The sequence below is a fragment of the Lynx rufus genome, unplaced genomic scaffold (genome assembly GCF_022079265.1).
Source record: "Lynx rufus isolate CCGP_SWC_20201006 ecotype Redwood Valley unplaced genomic scaffold, mLynRuf1.p SCAF_14, whole genome shotgun sequence".
NCBI classification, from domain to species: Eukaryota; Metazoa; Chordata; class Mammalia; order Carnivora; family Felidae; genus Lynx; species Lynx rufus.
Genome location: NW_025814828.1, coordinates 42,107,342 through 42,120,207, shown reverse-complemented (window position 1 = coordinate 42,120,207; position 12,866 = coordinate 42,107,342). Strand labels below are relative to the sequence as shown.

At 50.7% G+C, this 12,866-nt stretch overlaps 1 protein-coding gene across 1 annotated transcript; it reads right to left on the bottom strand.

Moving 5' to 3' along the window:
* Positions 1–947: 947 nt before the first annotated feature.
* On the bottom strand, positions 948–12,601 carry PORCN (porcupine O-acyltransferase). The gene is made up of 15 exons (XM_047076406.1): positions 12,525–12,601; positions 11,693–11,865; positions 9,315–9,507; positions 8,958–9,001; positions 8,379–8,560; positions 8,168–8,298; positions 8,035–8,052; positions 6,742–6,756; positions 6,518–6,643; positions 6,256–6,356; positions 5,016–5,092; positions 4,860–4,923; positions 4,668–4,753; positions 3,566–3,676; positions 948–1,322 (listed from the first exon to the last, which is right to left on the bottom strand). The coding sequence occupies exons 2-15, from the start codon at positions 11,826–11,828 to the stop codon at positions 1,221–1,223; spliced, it is 1,386 nt and encodes a 461-aa protein (XP_046932362.1). The 5' UTR covers positions 11,829–11,865; positions 12,525–12,601; the 3' UTR covers positions 948–1,220.
* Positions 12,602–12,866: the final 265 nt, after the last annotated feature.

Below are 12,866 nucleotides of genomic sequence, written 5' to 3'. Positions count from 1 at the left end.
GGTGAAGAGGTGGGACTCGCCAAGGTTGGTGGGCGTTTTCGGGCTGAAGCCTGTCTGCAGTGAGTCTTGGCTCCGATTTCCCTATCCCATTATCAATCATATCAGAAACCTGGTGTTTATCTTCCTCATCTGCTGTTGAGTCAGCATTGCTTTGTGTTCTCTTACCTTTGCCCTCGTTTTTTAGGCAGAGCAACCGGTTCCCAGAGCAATCTTCAATCCTCACGCCCGAACCGGCAAGGACGCTTAATACGACAGGCAGATCACATTTGTACACTGCGCCTCTGCCCTCTACCTCAGCGCTCAGAACTCCTCAGCGGTCATTCTTACCTCTCCCGACTTCAAGTCAGAAGAAGCAGTGAAAGCCCAAGCTCCTCAGCCTTGCTGACCAATTGCAATGGAGACCCTCAATCTCCCTGTGCCAACTCTGAAGAGCCAATCCGAATTTCCTAACTCTAAGCCAGCAGGCACCCCAGACCGCGCAATCAATCAGAACCCAGACCTTCCTTTCCAATTGGAACCCACAAGCTTCGGTCCTAAGGACCAATAAGCAGGAACTCTTCATCTGTCTTGCTTTCCCCCTCTCTGTCCTTGTCAGAGCAACCAATCAGAATAGGGATCCCTCAGTTTTCCAGCCAGTTAAGTATCAGGACTCGCCCACATCCAACTATCCAATCTGTCCTGGCCCCACTCAAATCAAGCTATGCGGTCCTCAGGCTCATCATCCAATCGTGAACAATAATAAATTAACCACGAACCAGTCACAATGTACTCTTCATGATTTCCAGCTTCCAAACCTTTATCCATGCTGTGCCCATTCCTCACTCACCTCTATTCCCCACTGGTCAGTGAAGAAAGAGCCTTTTGTATCTTTCCTACTTTTATTTGACAATAACAAACTGTATATAAAAAGGGAGAAGGAAGGCGGGGAGGCCCTGGATCTCCCCCTCTCTGATTCCCCAAGCATCCTCCACCCCTAGGCCCCAGCAAGGACCACCCCCTTCCCGCCTTGTGGTGGGGTGGGGATAGACAGGCATGGAAATTGTGTGTGTGTGTATGTGTGTGCACACATGAGCGTGTGTGTGTGTGTGTCTGCATGTGTGTGTAGGAGTGTTGGGGGGGGTTAAGGATGGAGAGGGATCAAGAATTAGAGATAGGGCCTTCCCTCATCCTCCATCCTGAGGAGGGGTCTTGAGGGAGCTTTGAGGATCCACAGATGTGCCTCAGCCTATGAGACGGTAGAAGATCCAACATCCAAAAGTGACCCAGTGACTGGCCCAGCTGAGCTCTGACCACTTGTGGACAGTGTATGCCATGCCGTAGCCCTGTGGGAGAGAAAGAGGTGACAATCCCACTCGGCAAGAATAAAAAAGATCTCCAAAAAACTCATCCTTTGCTCAAGGACATTTCTGTGACTCCATGGTAACCCTAGGTGAGGCCCCAGAGAAGAGACTGGGTACATATGAAAGAGGGTTTTTTTTTCTTTCATGTTTTCTTCTTCTTTAAAAATTATTTTAAGAACAAGACAAGGCAGTCCCACTCTCTGACCTGTACTCTCCTTAATATACAAGGAGCTCCTAGAAATCAATCTTTCAAAAAGAAAAAAAAAAACTGGCAAAGGAGTATGTCATTCTCACTAAGGAAAAAAACCAATGGCTCTTAAACAAATGAAAAGATACTCCGCTTCACTCATAATCTTCCTCCTCTTAAACTGGCAAACATATCCAGGAAGTGTGAGAGGCACCCTGTTGGCAGGGCGACAGATATGGTCACACAATGCTGGTGGGAGGGCAAAAAGGTAACTTCTCCATTGTAACTATGAAGGCTAGATCCTATAGTTCTGTCTATACCTGTGAATCCACATGGGTATGAGGGTATTACTTACTGCAGCACCATTTGCAATAGGAAAAGGGCTGGAAATCACCTGGGTGTTCACTGATAAGGGGCAAATTACACTGGGTCCTATCCTCACAGTGGAAAACAAATGAATGAGGACATTCCATGTACTTTTGTGGAAGATTTTCAAGAATTATGTGAAAACAGCAACACGCAGAACGGTATCATTCACGAGTTACTTTAGGGCAAAACTTGGGGTGGGAAAGGGAATTAAAATATATTTTTATATTTGTGCTTACATTTTAGAAGGATATTTTAATAAAACCACTAAAAGTAGTTACTTGTAAGAGGGCAGGGGGTAGACAGTAGGAGCAAGACTTTTCCTTGACTATCTTGAATACTGTTTGGTTTTTGAACCTTGTGATATATGTATGAACTATTTTTAAATGTTTTAATAAAAATAAAACAAGAGGGGCGCCTAGCTGGCCCAGTTGGAAGAGCACGCGATTCTTGATATTGGGGTTGGGAGTTGGAGGCCCACATTGGGTGTAGAGATTACTTAAATAATTTAAAAACTTTAAAAAATAAAACAAGAAAAAATAAAAATAGAACAAAACCTAGATTTTGCACCCAACGTTAATAAAAATTAAAAATTGTTTTTAGGGGCGACTGGGTGGCTCAGTTGGTTGAGCATCTGACTTCGGCTCAGGTCATGATCTTGAGGTTCATGAGTTTGAGCCCCATATCAGGTTTGCTGCTGTCAGCCTGTCAGCCTGTCAGCCTGTCAGCGCAGAGCCCACTTTGGATCCTCTGTCCCCCTCTCTCTGTGCCTCTCCTGCTTGTGCTCTCTCAAAAATAAATAAATAAACATTAAAAAAAAACTTATTTTTGAGAGAGACAGAGGCAGAATGCGAGTGGGTTGGGGCAGAGAGAGAGAGGGAGACACAGAATCAGAAGCAGGCTTCAGGCTCTGAGCTGTCAGCACAGAGCCCGACGCAGAGCTCGAACTCACAAGCCATGAGATCATGAGCTGAGCTGAAGTCAGACGCTCAACCGACTGAGCCACCCAGGCGCCCCCAAAATAAATAAATATTAAAAAAATAAAAAAATAAAATTTGCTTTTAATGACAGAAAGCATAAAATAAAGTAATAAAATAAAGTATAAAATAAAGTTTTATTTTCAATTAAAAATAAAAAATTTAAAAGAGAAGCAACACCTGAATCCTGCAAGAGCCATAGGAAGAAACAGTCTTTTTAAAATTGCTTTTCATTTAAAAAGGAGTAAAATCTGGAATGTGCATACTCCACATGAATAAAAATAGTATATACATTTTAATGTACATTCTTAAAGCAGAATCCAGACTTTGGACACTCAACCTGAGTAAAAATACTTTTTTAATTAAATAAGAAGGAAACCATGCGAATTCTACCTAAACAAAAATATGATGAAATAATTAATTCTTTGACAAGTTAAACTTGGATTTTGCACTCTATCTCTGTGAAATCAATTCTATAAGTAAAATAGTTTGCACACTTCGCCCTAATGAGAGCCCCAACCATACGAATCAACCAGAAGGACAATGGGAAAGAGCGACTGAGGAGCGCAAGCTTCACAGGCTAGAGATGCACGACACAAGGTCCTCATGCCTCGGCCTCTTCACCTTTGTCCTCGTGGTTCCCATGAGCAGGTAGCACAACCCTAAGTAACCTCCAGCCCAGGGCCCCACCTCACCTGCTCCTCTGTGGTGTCATCCACATCGACATCAAACAGGGAGCCCAGGTAGGCCAGATGGAAGATGGCCAGGGCCCCAAAGAGCAGGTTTAAGGCTCGCACCCCCAGGCCCTGTGGGGGACAGATGGATATGTTTGGCAGCTGGATCTACTCGCTGTCTCCCAGCCCCACCTGGGCAGGGGAACCCAGGGAGATGCAAGGCACAGTGGGTCCCGGGAATGAGGATGTCTAGTGCACAGGGCATGCCCTGGGGTAGGAAAAAGATGGTTCAGATCTTCCCATGGGAGCTCATCCAAGGATGAGGGTACTTTAGCCTAAGGGCATCCAGGGGGAGATATTCAGGAAGAAGAGGAAGAATGGAGAGACTTGAGTTGGGGGGCTTAGGGTGATAAACATCAGTTGCTGGGTGGGACACAAATCTGAGGTTGTCCATATTTCTCATTGCAAGCAAATGAAAAACAAAAACAAATCCTCACCATGACCTACAAGATCCACCACTCTCCCCACCTCACTCGCTCTGCTCAAGCCACACTAGCCTCCTTGTTGTTCCTCAAATATTCCAGGCTCTCTCCCATCTCAGAACCTTTACACGGGTTGTTTTCTTTGCCTGGAATGCTTCTCTTCCTCATCTCCTTCAGTTAAAGAGCTGGAAAGTCACCTCCCTATCTAAAATTAAAACCACTCATGCTCCTCGATACTTCCCCTCCCATTTCTCTTATGTATTTTCTCCTTGGCATGAATCACAATCTAAGAAACTATTATTCTCTACTGACTTTTAAAAAATTTACTGTCTCATCTGTTAAAATATTTGTCCCATAGGGCTGGCACTTCAGTCTGTTTTGTTCACCATTGTGTCTCCAGTGCCTAGAACAGTGCCTGATACCAGTAGGTACTCAATAAATGTTCAGTGAGGGGACAAATGCCAGGTGTGTATAGAGCAGGTGCTTGATAAATGTTTGTTATAGAAATGGATGCTAGTGAATAAAAGCAAGGTTCTGGGGATAGCTCAGGTGCCAGAAGAGGAAGCTGGGCATCCTGAGACAGAAAGAAGATGGAGACAGATGTAACGATTTTGAGGGGGAGTGTTGGGCTGAACCCTCACCAAGCGATGCTGGTGCGAACAGTTTGGTGGACACCGTTTCGACAAGACGCAGGCACTGAGGATCCGAGCCAGGCGCTTCCGGAGGACTGGGGTGGATGTCAGGAGATAAGGGGGTCAGGTTAGCCCCAGGGGACAGTGGTCCAGCCCTGTCCCACCTTCCATCCCATCTGCTGGGCTGGGCTCTGTGCTTACCATGTTCCACGTAAGTGATAAATGCCAGGGACAGCAGCACCGCAGCCAAATGGAAGCTGAAACCCTAGGGGGCCCCGGGGGTGATGAAGTGAGTGAGGAGGTGCTGCCACCCCTGCCCAGCTCCCCCCACTCAACATCCCGCTCTGCCCTGCTCACGTGCAGGAGGGCACTGGCTGCATAGGTGACCAGCACGGCAGAAAAGGTCCCCAGACGAAGAGCATTCTTGAAAACATCTGGAAGGGGGAGATGCGGGTCAAGAGGCTCCTGGGATACCCTCTGCCCTTCCTGGGGGGCCGTAGGGCAAGGTGAGGAACCCATGACCTGCTGGAGCTCCCGGGATAAAATCTTTATAATGGCCTCAAACTTAGCGCCTGATCTTCCCTCCCAACCTGCTCCTCCCACGGTATCCCCAAGTTCAGCTGATGTCAACTCTACTCTTTTAGTTCCTCAGGGTAAAAGCCTAGGATCACCCTTGCTCTGCTCTCCCCCTATTCCCACAACTAAACTCTCAGCAAATCCTGTCAGACTTACCCTCAGAATTTTTCCAGAATCTGACCTCTCCTCTCCATGGCCACTGCCACTACTGCCATTGCTCACTTGTGCTGCTGCCATGGCCTCTTTACTGCTTCCACCCTTGCCCCCTTCCCACCTGCTCTCATAGCAGCCAGAGGGTCCTGTTATGACCCAAGTCAGCCCTCAGCCATCCTCTGCTCAGACCCCTGCTTTGGCTCCACTTCCCAGAGAAAAAGCCAAAATCCTTCCTGTGGTCAGTGAAGCCCTAGGGGACCAGGCCCCTATCACCTCTCTAACCTCACCTCCTTCCACTGGTTCCCTCACTCACTCTGCTCCTGCTGCACTGGTTTCCTCCCTGTTCCTCCAAGTGCCAAGTATGCTCCTACCTCAGGGCCTTTGCACTGGCTGCGCTTTCCATCTGTTACACTCCTCCCTCCATCTGTTACACTCCTCCCTCACACATTTACATCGCTTGTTCTCTCACCTTGCTCAGGTGTTTGCTCAAATGTCACCTCCTCAGGGGGGCTTGCTCTGGCTAATTTATTTAAAATTGCAAAACCCCCTCCAACACACACACACACACACATACACACACACACACACTCGTGCCAACATTCCCAGATTATCTTTACTTGCTTCATTTTTTTTTACCATAGTACTTGTCACCACTTGAAATATGTATTTTTTTCTCTTGCTGTCTGCTCTCCCCACAAAACTGCCACCACCACAGGGGCAGAGATTTTGGTTTTTCTCCCCCCTGGTCCCTGCAGTATCTTCAGTGCCTAGCACACAATAGATTCTCAGTAAATGTTTGTTATATGAATGTGGGGAAGGGCCTGGGTTGGGGACTCTCAACTCTTGGAGTGGTGACTTGGTGACTCACAGTTATTTAGCCAATAAGACATTGGCAAGTTCCAGCTTGTAACAACTTCCACCATGGACCGGGGCAGCTCCACGTTCAGTGGCTTGGACACCGTCAGGTCCCTGTGGGCAAAAGAGACATGCAAATTCATGTGGTGTCTCACGCCAGCTGACCTCCACACCTCTGTCTTGGCTGTTCCCTCCCCTGGGAGCACCCTCCCCCTCCCTGCGGCTCCTCTAGGCAGCACCCTGTGGGAGAGGGGGGCCCCCCCAGCCCTCCCCACCATTCCAGGTGATCCTTCTCCTCGGTGAAGCCAGCCCCTGCCAACGTGGCCGTGGCCTCGGACAGAAAGCCCACAAAATAGTTGCTGAAGTGGAAGGAGACAGCACTCTCGTAGGCTCGCAGCCACCTGAGGAGAAAGGGGCAGGGGAGAGAGGGATCATTCCTAGGCACCAGCATGATACCCCACCATGTGTCAGCATCCCCAGCCCCACTCTGTAGACTCACCTTACCATGGTGCCCCTAGGGCCCCCAGGGGTCAGGAAGGCAGCAGAGAAGAAAGGAAAGAGAGTCAGAGAGGCCCTGGAGGCTGGCCTGAGTTGTTTGCAGACAAGACAAGACAAGACAGAAACATGGTGGCAGAAGAGGGGCACTGTGACAGTCACACGCATCTACACACCGTCAGTTTGTTTCACGTGCCTCAAACAGATGTGTGAGCTGCCCTATAATAGGACACAGCCCTACAGTCTCACAAGGCCAGACATCTAGACCCAGCCACTGTCGGAGACTTGACCTCACCACGCTACACACTGACACAGCCATGTGGCCAGACACAAATACCATCAGACTCCCAGCCTCATAGCTCCCTAGTCTGACTCAGTCACCATAAGATACACCGAAGTCCTTTATTTAGGCACAGACACCACCAAGCACCCTGCTATGCACATGTACATGATACTACACTCAAGACAGTCATCCCATCCGTTGTACAGTCAGACACGGTGAGAAACAGACAGCATCCTGGAAAAAGCGTAGGGTCTGGAATCATTCCTGCAAATGATGCCTGGCGGCTTAGCTAGGTGACACTGGGCGAGGCACTCCACCTTTGGGAGCCTCATCCAGCATCAGACACCATCAGCAGCGAGTGAGTGGGAGACAGGGTCATACAATCAAACAGTTGGATTAAATCCTACAGTCACACCACAGGTGGATGGATGGTCCTGCAGCCAGGCACAGGTGCACGGTCAGTCACAATCCCTCAGCTAGACGACACCAGGCAGCCAGAGAAGGCTGACTCACCAGTGGAATCCATCACAGACAGGCAAACAGCATGCTACAGCCAGACCCATCCCCAGCCAGAGTTCCAGTCAACCCAGCTTTATCTTCTCCAAAGACAGACACACAGCTCATCATTGACAATGGCACAGCTAGACAGCCAGAACACCAGTCTCACACAGTGAGTGAGCGGCTGATAGGCAAACAACCCATATACGCCCCTAGCTAGAGTCACAGACAGGTCAGCATCACCCACCAACACATACTTGTCGCTCCCCATTGTGGTTGCATAACTTGTTCCTAACAGTGGAACAGATGGATAGCCAGACCCAGTTATGTGGTACGATGTCAGTCATACAAAGTCACAGAGCCAATCTTGGTCACACAAGAGCTACAGGCATTCAGTCTATGTCTAGTCACGGGATAGATGGTTAGATAGCCTCAGATTAAAGAACAAAGTGGTCACAGACTGTGCCCCCACCCCCCGGTCAGCCCCGCTCGCCCTCAGCACCTGCCCTCATTTACCTGGCTTTGCGTTTCTTGCTGTAGTAACAGAAGACAGATAGAAGCATTAAGAGACAGGCTCAGAGCTGGGGAGACCCCAGGCCCCTACCCAACCCCCTCACTGTGGGGCAGAGGCCTCAAAGGCTGTGCTCACTTGCGAAGGAGGCGGTCACCATCAAGGGGGATGAAGTATGGGAAGAGGTAGGGGCCCACACAGGTGGACAGCACAAGGCACAGCAGGGCCAGCGCCAGGCTCCGGGCCACCTTCTGCAGCCATCGGCGGCTCTGTAGGGATCAAGGCTCCATGAACACTGCCCCGTGGTGGCTCCCACAGTCCCTGCCCACCTGTCTACCCAGGACCTCACCAGTGGGCGGCCTTGGACAGCCTGTAGGTAGCTGTGGAAGGATATCCAGGGCCCAAAGACGATGGTGCCCACGAAGTAGAGGTAGCCCATGAACTCCACGGGCGAGGGCACTGCACCCACCTCGCCCCGGTCCAGGTCGAAGCCCAGAGACACCGCCTTCATGGCCACGATCATCTGGGCCCCTATGTGTGGCGCCCGTGGTCAAGTGGGCAGGCAGAGAGCAGGTCCGCGTGGGGAGATGGGGCGGGGGGCACCAGGTGAGAGGTGGTAGGAAAAGAGGAGGACAAGTGTGGACAGGTGGGCACAGTGTCAAAGAGGCAGGTGAGCAGGTGGGCCCAGGACCAGCAGACACCCTTCCTCACGTGTCAGGCATGGACATGAGATAGGACAGACAGACGGGAGGGGGAAGTCATGGTGGAGAGAGAGAGACACAGATGTGAGGGGCATCAGAGGCCTGAGTGTCCACTGGGGTGGGCGGATGAGGGAGAAAAGTGGGGAAGGAAAGACAGGGTTGGGGAATTAGGAGATGTGGAGTGGAGCAGGAGGGCTGGGGCAGGTGAGAGGGCCAGGGCTGCCTACCTCGCATCTTGTGCCATGTCACGGTGTCCACCATGTGCATCTCACTGAAGAAAGAAGGTGGTCTTGGCCCATGACTCCCATGGTCTTGGAGACCACAAAGGAGAGGGTTTTATCTTCCCCAAGCCCGCATAATCTCCTGGAGGAATAATTCTCCAGGACTCCCTCCTCCAGTGGGGAGAGCCCAAGCCCAGCCTGTCCCGCACAGCCTTTAGAAAGGACACGTCTCCCAGATTCCCCCTCCCCCATCCGGGAATACCCCCATGCCCTCCCCGTCCTGATCAACCTCACGAGGAGTGACCTGGGGGGCCCCACTGGCCCTTTTGCCAATGGTGTGGGGATGAGGACTCGCACCCGTACCCCATGAGTAGGTAGATGAGGATGGTGACGGAGAGGAAGACGCCACGATGGGAGGAATGTCGGCAGAGGAACAGCACGAGGTAGCACAGGAGGCTGAGCAGCACGACCCAAACCATGTGCAGCTGGAAGAAGTGGTAGAGGCTGAAGAAGCCACCTGCCACGGTGCTTGCATGCTTCAGGTAGGATGGCAACCCTTCAGGTGTGAGAGAGAGAGAAAGAGAACAAGAAAGGGAAGTTGGGGGCTGCCTGGGTGGCTCAGTTGGTTAAGTGTCCGACTCTTGGTTTCGGCTCAGGTCATGATCTTACGCTTCATCAGTTCGAGCCCCACATTGGGCTCTGCACTGACAGTGCAGAGCTGACTTGGGATTCTCTCTCTCGCTCTCTGTCTGCCCCTGCCCCTGCCCTGCTCACGCTGTCTGTCTGTCTCTCTTAAAATATGTAAATAAAGTTAAAAAAAAAAAGGGAAGTTAAATGGCCTGGTAGGGAAGGGAGGGCAACCCAGGCAGAGGGCACAGCATGGGCAAAGGTCTAGAGGTTGGAATGGGGTGAGATTGCAGGAGGCCCAGAGCTGATGTTGGGTGTTGGGGAGCTGGATAGGTGGTAGGGCCTGGGTTTAAAGAAAAGAAACAGGGGTGCCTGGGTGGCTCAATTGGTTAAGCATCTGATTCTTGATTTCAGCTCAGGTCATGATCTTGCAACTCGTGAGATAAAGCCCCACATCAGGCTCCACACTAGGTGTGGAGCCTGCTTAAGATTCTCTCTCTCCCTCTCCCTCTGCCCTTCCCCAGCTCATGCGCATGCTCTCTCTCTGTTAAAAAAGTTTAGGGTGGCTCAGTCGGTTAAGTGCTGACTTCGGCTCAGGTCATGATCTTGCAGTTCATGAGTTTGAGCCCCGTGTCAGGCTCTGTGCTGACAGCTCAGAGCCTGGAGCCTGTTTAGGATTCTGTGTCTCCCCCCCCCCCCGCCCCTCCCCTGCTCTCAAAAATAAAATAAACATTAATTTTTTTAATGTTTAAAAAACTAAAGAAAAGAAACATCTATAAAGGACATTTTGGGAACTCTGAAAAATTTGAATATCAATTTATGTCGGATACTATTACTGCATCCAGATTAAATTTCTTGAGAGATGATGGGTGAGGGTGCAGTTGTTGGGGGAAGATGTTCTTGGGGGACACACATTGAAGGATTTGGGTGTAGTGTCAGCACGTTCTTCATATGATTCAGGAAGATCATAGGTAGATAGATAGATAGGCAGATAGAGCTAATGTGTCAAGATGTTGACATTTGGAGAATCTGGAAATGCATATATGGTTGCCCATGACATTCTTTCACCTTAACTTTTCGGTAACTTTGAAATATTTCAAAATGATGAACCTGGGAAAAAACAAAACATCCATTTAAAATAAAAGAAAAAAGAAGGAGTGCCTGGGTGGCTCAGTCGGTTAAGCATCCAGCTTCAGCTCAGGTCACAATCTCACAGCTTGTGAGTTTGAGCCCACATCGGGCTCTGTGCTGATGGCTCAGAGCCTGGAGCCTGCTTCAAGTTCTGTGTCTCCCTCTCTCTCTGCCCCTCATCCACTTGCACTCTGTCTCTCAAAGATAAATAAACATTAAAAAATTTTTTTAATACAAGAAAGAAAGCAGAGTAGGAGTGCCTGGCTGGCTTGGCCAATAAAGCATGCAACTCTTGATCTCGGGGTCATGAGTTTGAGCCCTATGTTGGGTGTAGAGATTACTAAAAAAATAAATAAATAAACTTAAAATAAAGAAAATAAATTATAGAATCTCTGAATCTCAGATTTCTAAAATTCTCAACATCCAAGAGGAACCTTGGGAACTTGGAACCTCATCATTTGGATATAGGCTTGCCATCATTGTGGAAACAATTCCAGAATCCTACAATCCAGAAATCTCATCATGCCCTGATTTTAGAAATCCAGAATGCCAGCATTTTGGATGCCTTGAAATGTGAGAATTTCAGTTTGTCAGAATGCCCAAGCCCTGCAACATGATACTTTGGGACTCAATAACTCTGTGACATCAGCATTCCAGAATCTAATAACCTTGGGATGTAGACATTTCAGGATCCCAAGACTCAAGAACCTTAGCTTTCCAGAATCCCAGAACCCAGGCGTACTGAAAAACCTGGCTTGCCATGGCAGGATGTGGCTTGGCATGGTGTGGCATGGGGTGGCTGAGCATTAAGGACGTGGTGTGGCGGAATGGCACTTGGGCTGGTGGGATGCAAGGGGCTAGACATGTTGGAGTATGGCTTGGTGTGGCAAAGATGTAGCAGGGTAAGATGTGGCTTGGTATGGATGAATGGGATATGTGTGATATGGCCTGGCATGGTGGCACATGGTGTGGCAAGCACTTACCAAGCCTCCAGAGGAGGCGGCAGGCGAGGCAGATGGCAAGGAGCAGCCAGATCTGGTCAAGGCCCTGCTGGGCAGTGGGCAGGAGACAGCCCTGCAGCAGCTGCTGGAAAAATTCCTGGCGGCTGAAGGTGGCCATTGCTGACCCCCACGGATGGATGGACAGATGGATAGACCTGTCAAAGTGGGGACATAGAAGGAGCCAGGATGTATCATGTTCAAGATGGACTTGAACATTCAGATTTCAGTCTGGGGCCCTTCACGGAGAGACATGGTACCCGGGGACTGGGGGAGGGTGTGAATGTCGGGTACATCAGACTGTGCCACCAACTGTGTGTGTGTGTGTGTGTATGTGTGTGTGTGTGTGTCCTGGGTGTACACACACAACCCATGACCTGTGGTGAATGTGTTTCTCCATTGCTGTGAACAGTCCAGGTCCGATGGTAATTAAATGGTGTACATTCTAGGCCCACATAGCAAATGGGGGCAGGGGGCTCCCTGGTTTCTAAGGTAGAGTCATTCTGTGTGGAGGGCAGAGAGGGAGATCCTGTGACACTTGGGAGCCGTGTGCATCTCTTCTTGTACGGATGTGGGGGGTGTCCTGTATCCCCCGCGTGCCCCATCTCACCCCCACCTGGCCTCTTGCAGCCACCAACAAAGCTCTGCCCAGGCCCGGGGGACTGCAGGGAGGTGGAGTTGGTAGTAGGGGATGTAGCAATTGGAGGAGTGGGAAAGGTGATGGAGAGGGGCCCCAGGACGTGCGCTGCAGACCGGCGCGGGGAGGCCGGCTCAGGATGGGAGCCCGGCAGCCGCACGCGCCCTGCTGGCGACTTACCTGGCAGGAAGGAAGCCGCGGTCCTGGGGGCCAGGGACGCACCGGCGCCGCCACCGTCGCCGCCTCCTCCGGGCAGCCTCCCCCGCAGGCCGCAAGGCCGGGACCAGCTGCGGTTCCCAGGGCGGCGCGGAGAGCGGGCCCTTTAAATCCCGGGGAGGCCTGGCCGGCCAGCTCGGCCAATGAGAGGGCAGGAGAGGGGCGGGGACGGAGGAGGAGGGGAGCCGGAGGATGGAAGGAAGGAGGAGCGGGAGGTTGAGAGGAGCCGGGAGCAGGAGGTTGAAAGGAGCCGGGAGCGGGAGGACGTCGGCGCGCGGAACGTTGGCGCCAGCACCTTTCCGGCCT

Bases quoted from the DNA above. Each gene is read 5' to 3' on its own strand.
- PORCN (XM_047076406.1), bottom strand. From the start codon at position 11,828: ATGGCCACCTTCAGCCGCCAGGAATTTTTCCAGCAGCTGCTGCAGGGC. The intron at 9,508-11,692 runs GTAAGTGCTTGC...TCACACCTGAAG, and splicing joins CCGCCTCCTCTGGAGGCTTG to GGTTGCCATCCTACCTGAAG. The intron at 3,677-4,667 runs GTGAGGGTTCAG...TGTCCCCCACAG, and splicing joins GTTCGCACCAGCATCGCTTG to GGCCTGGGGGTGCGAGCCTT.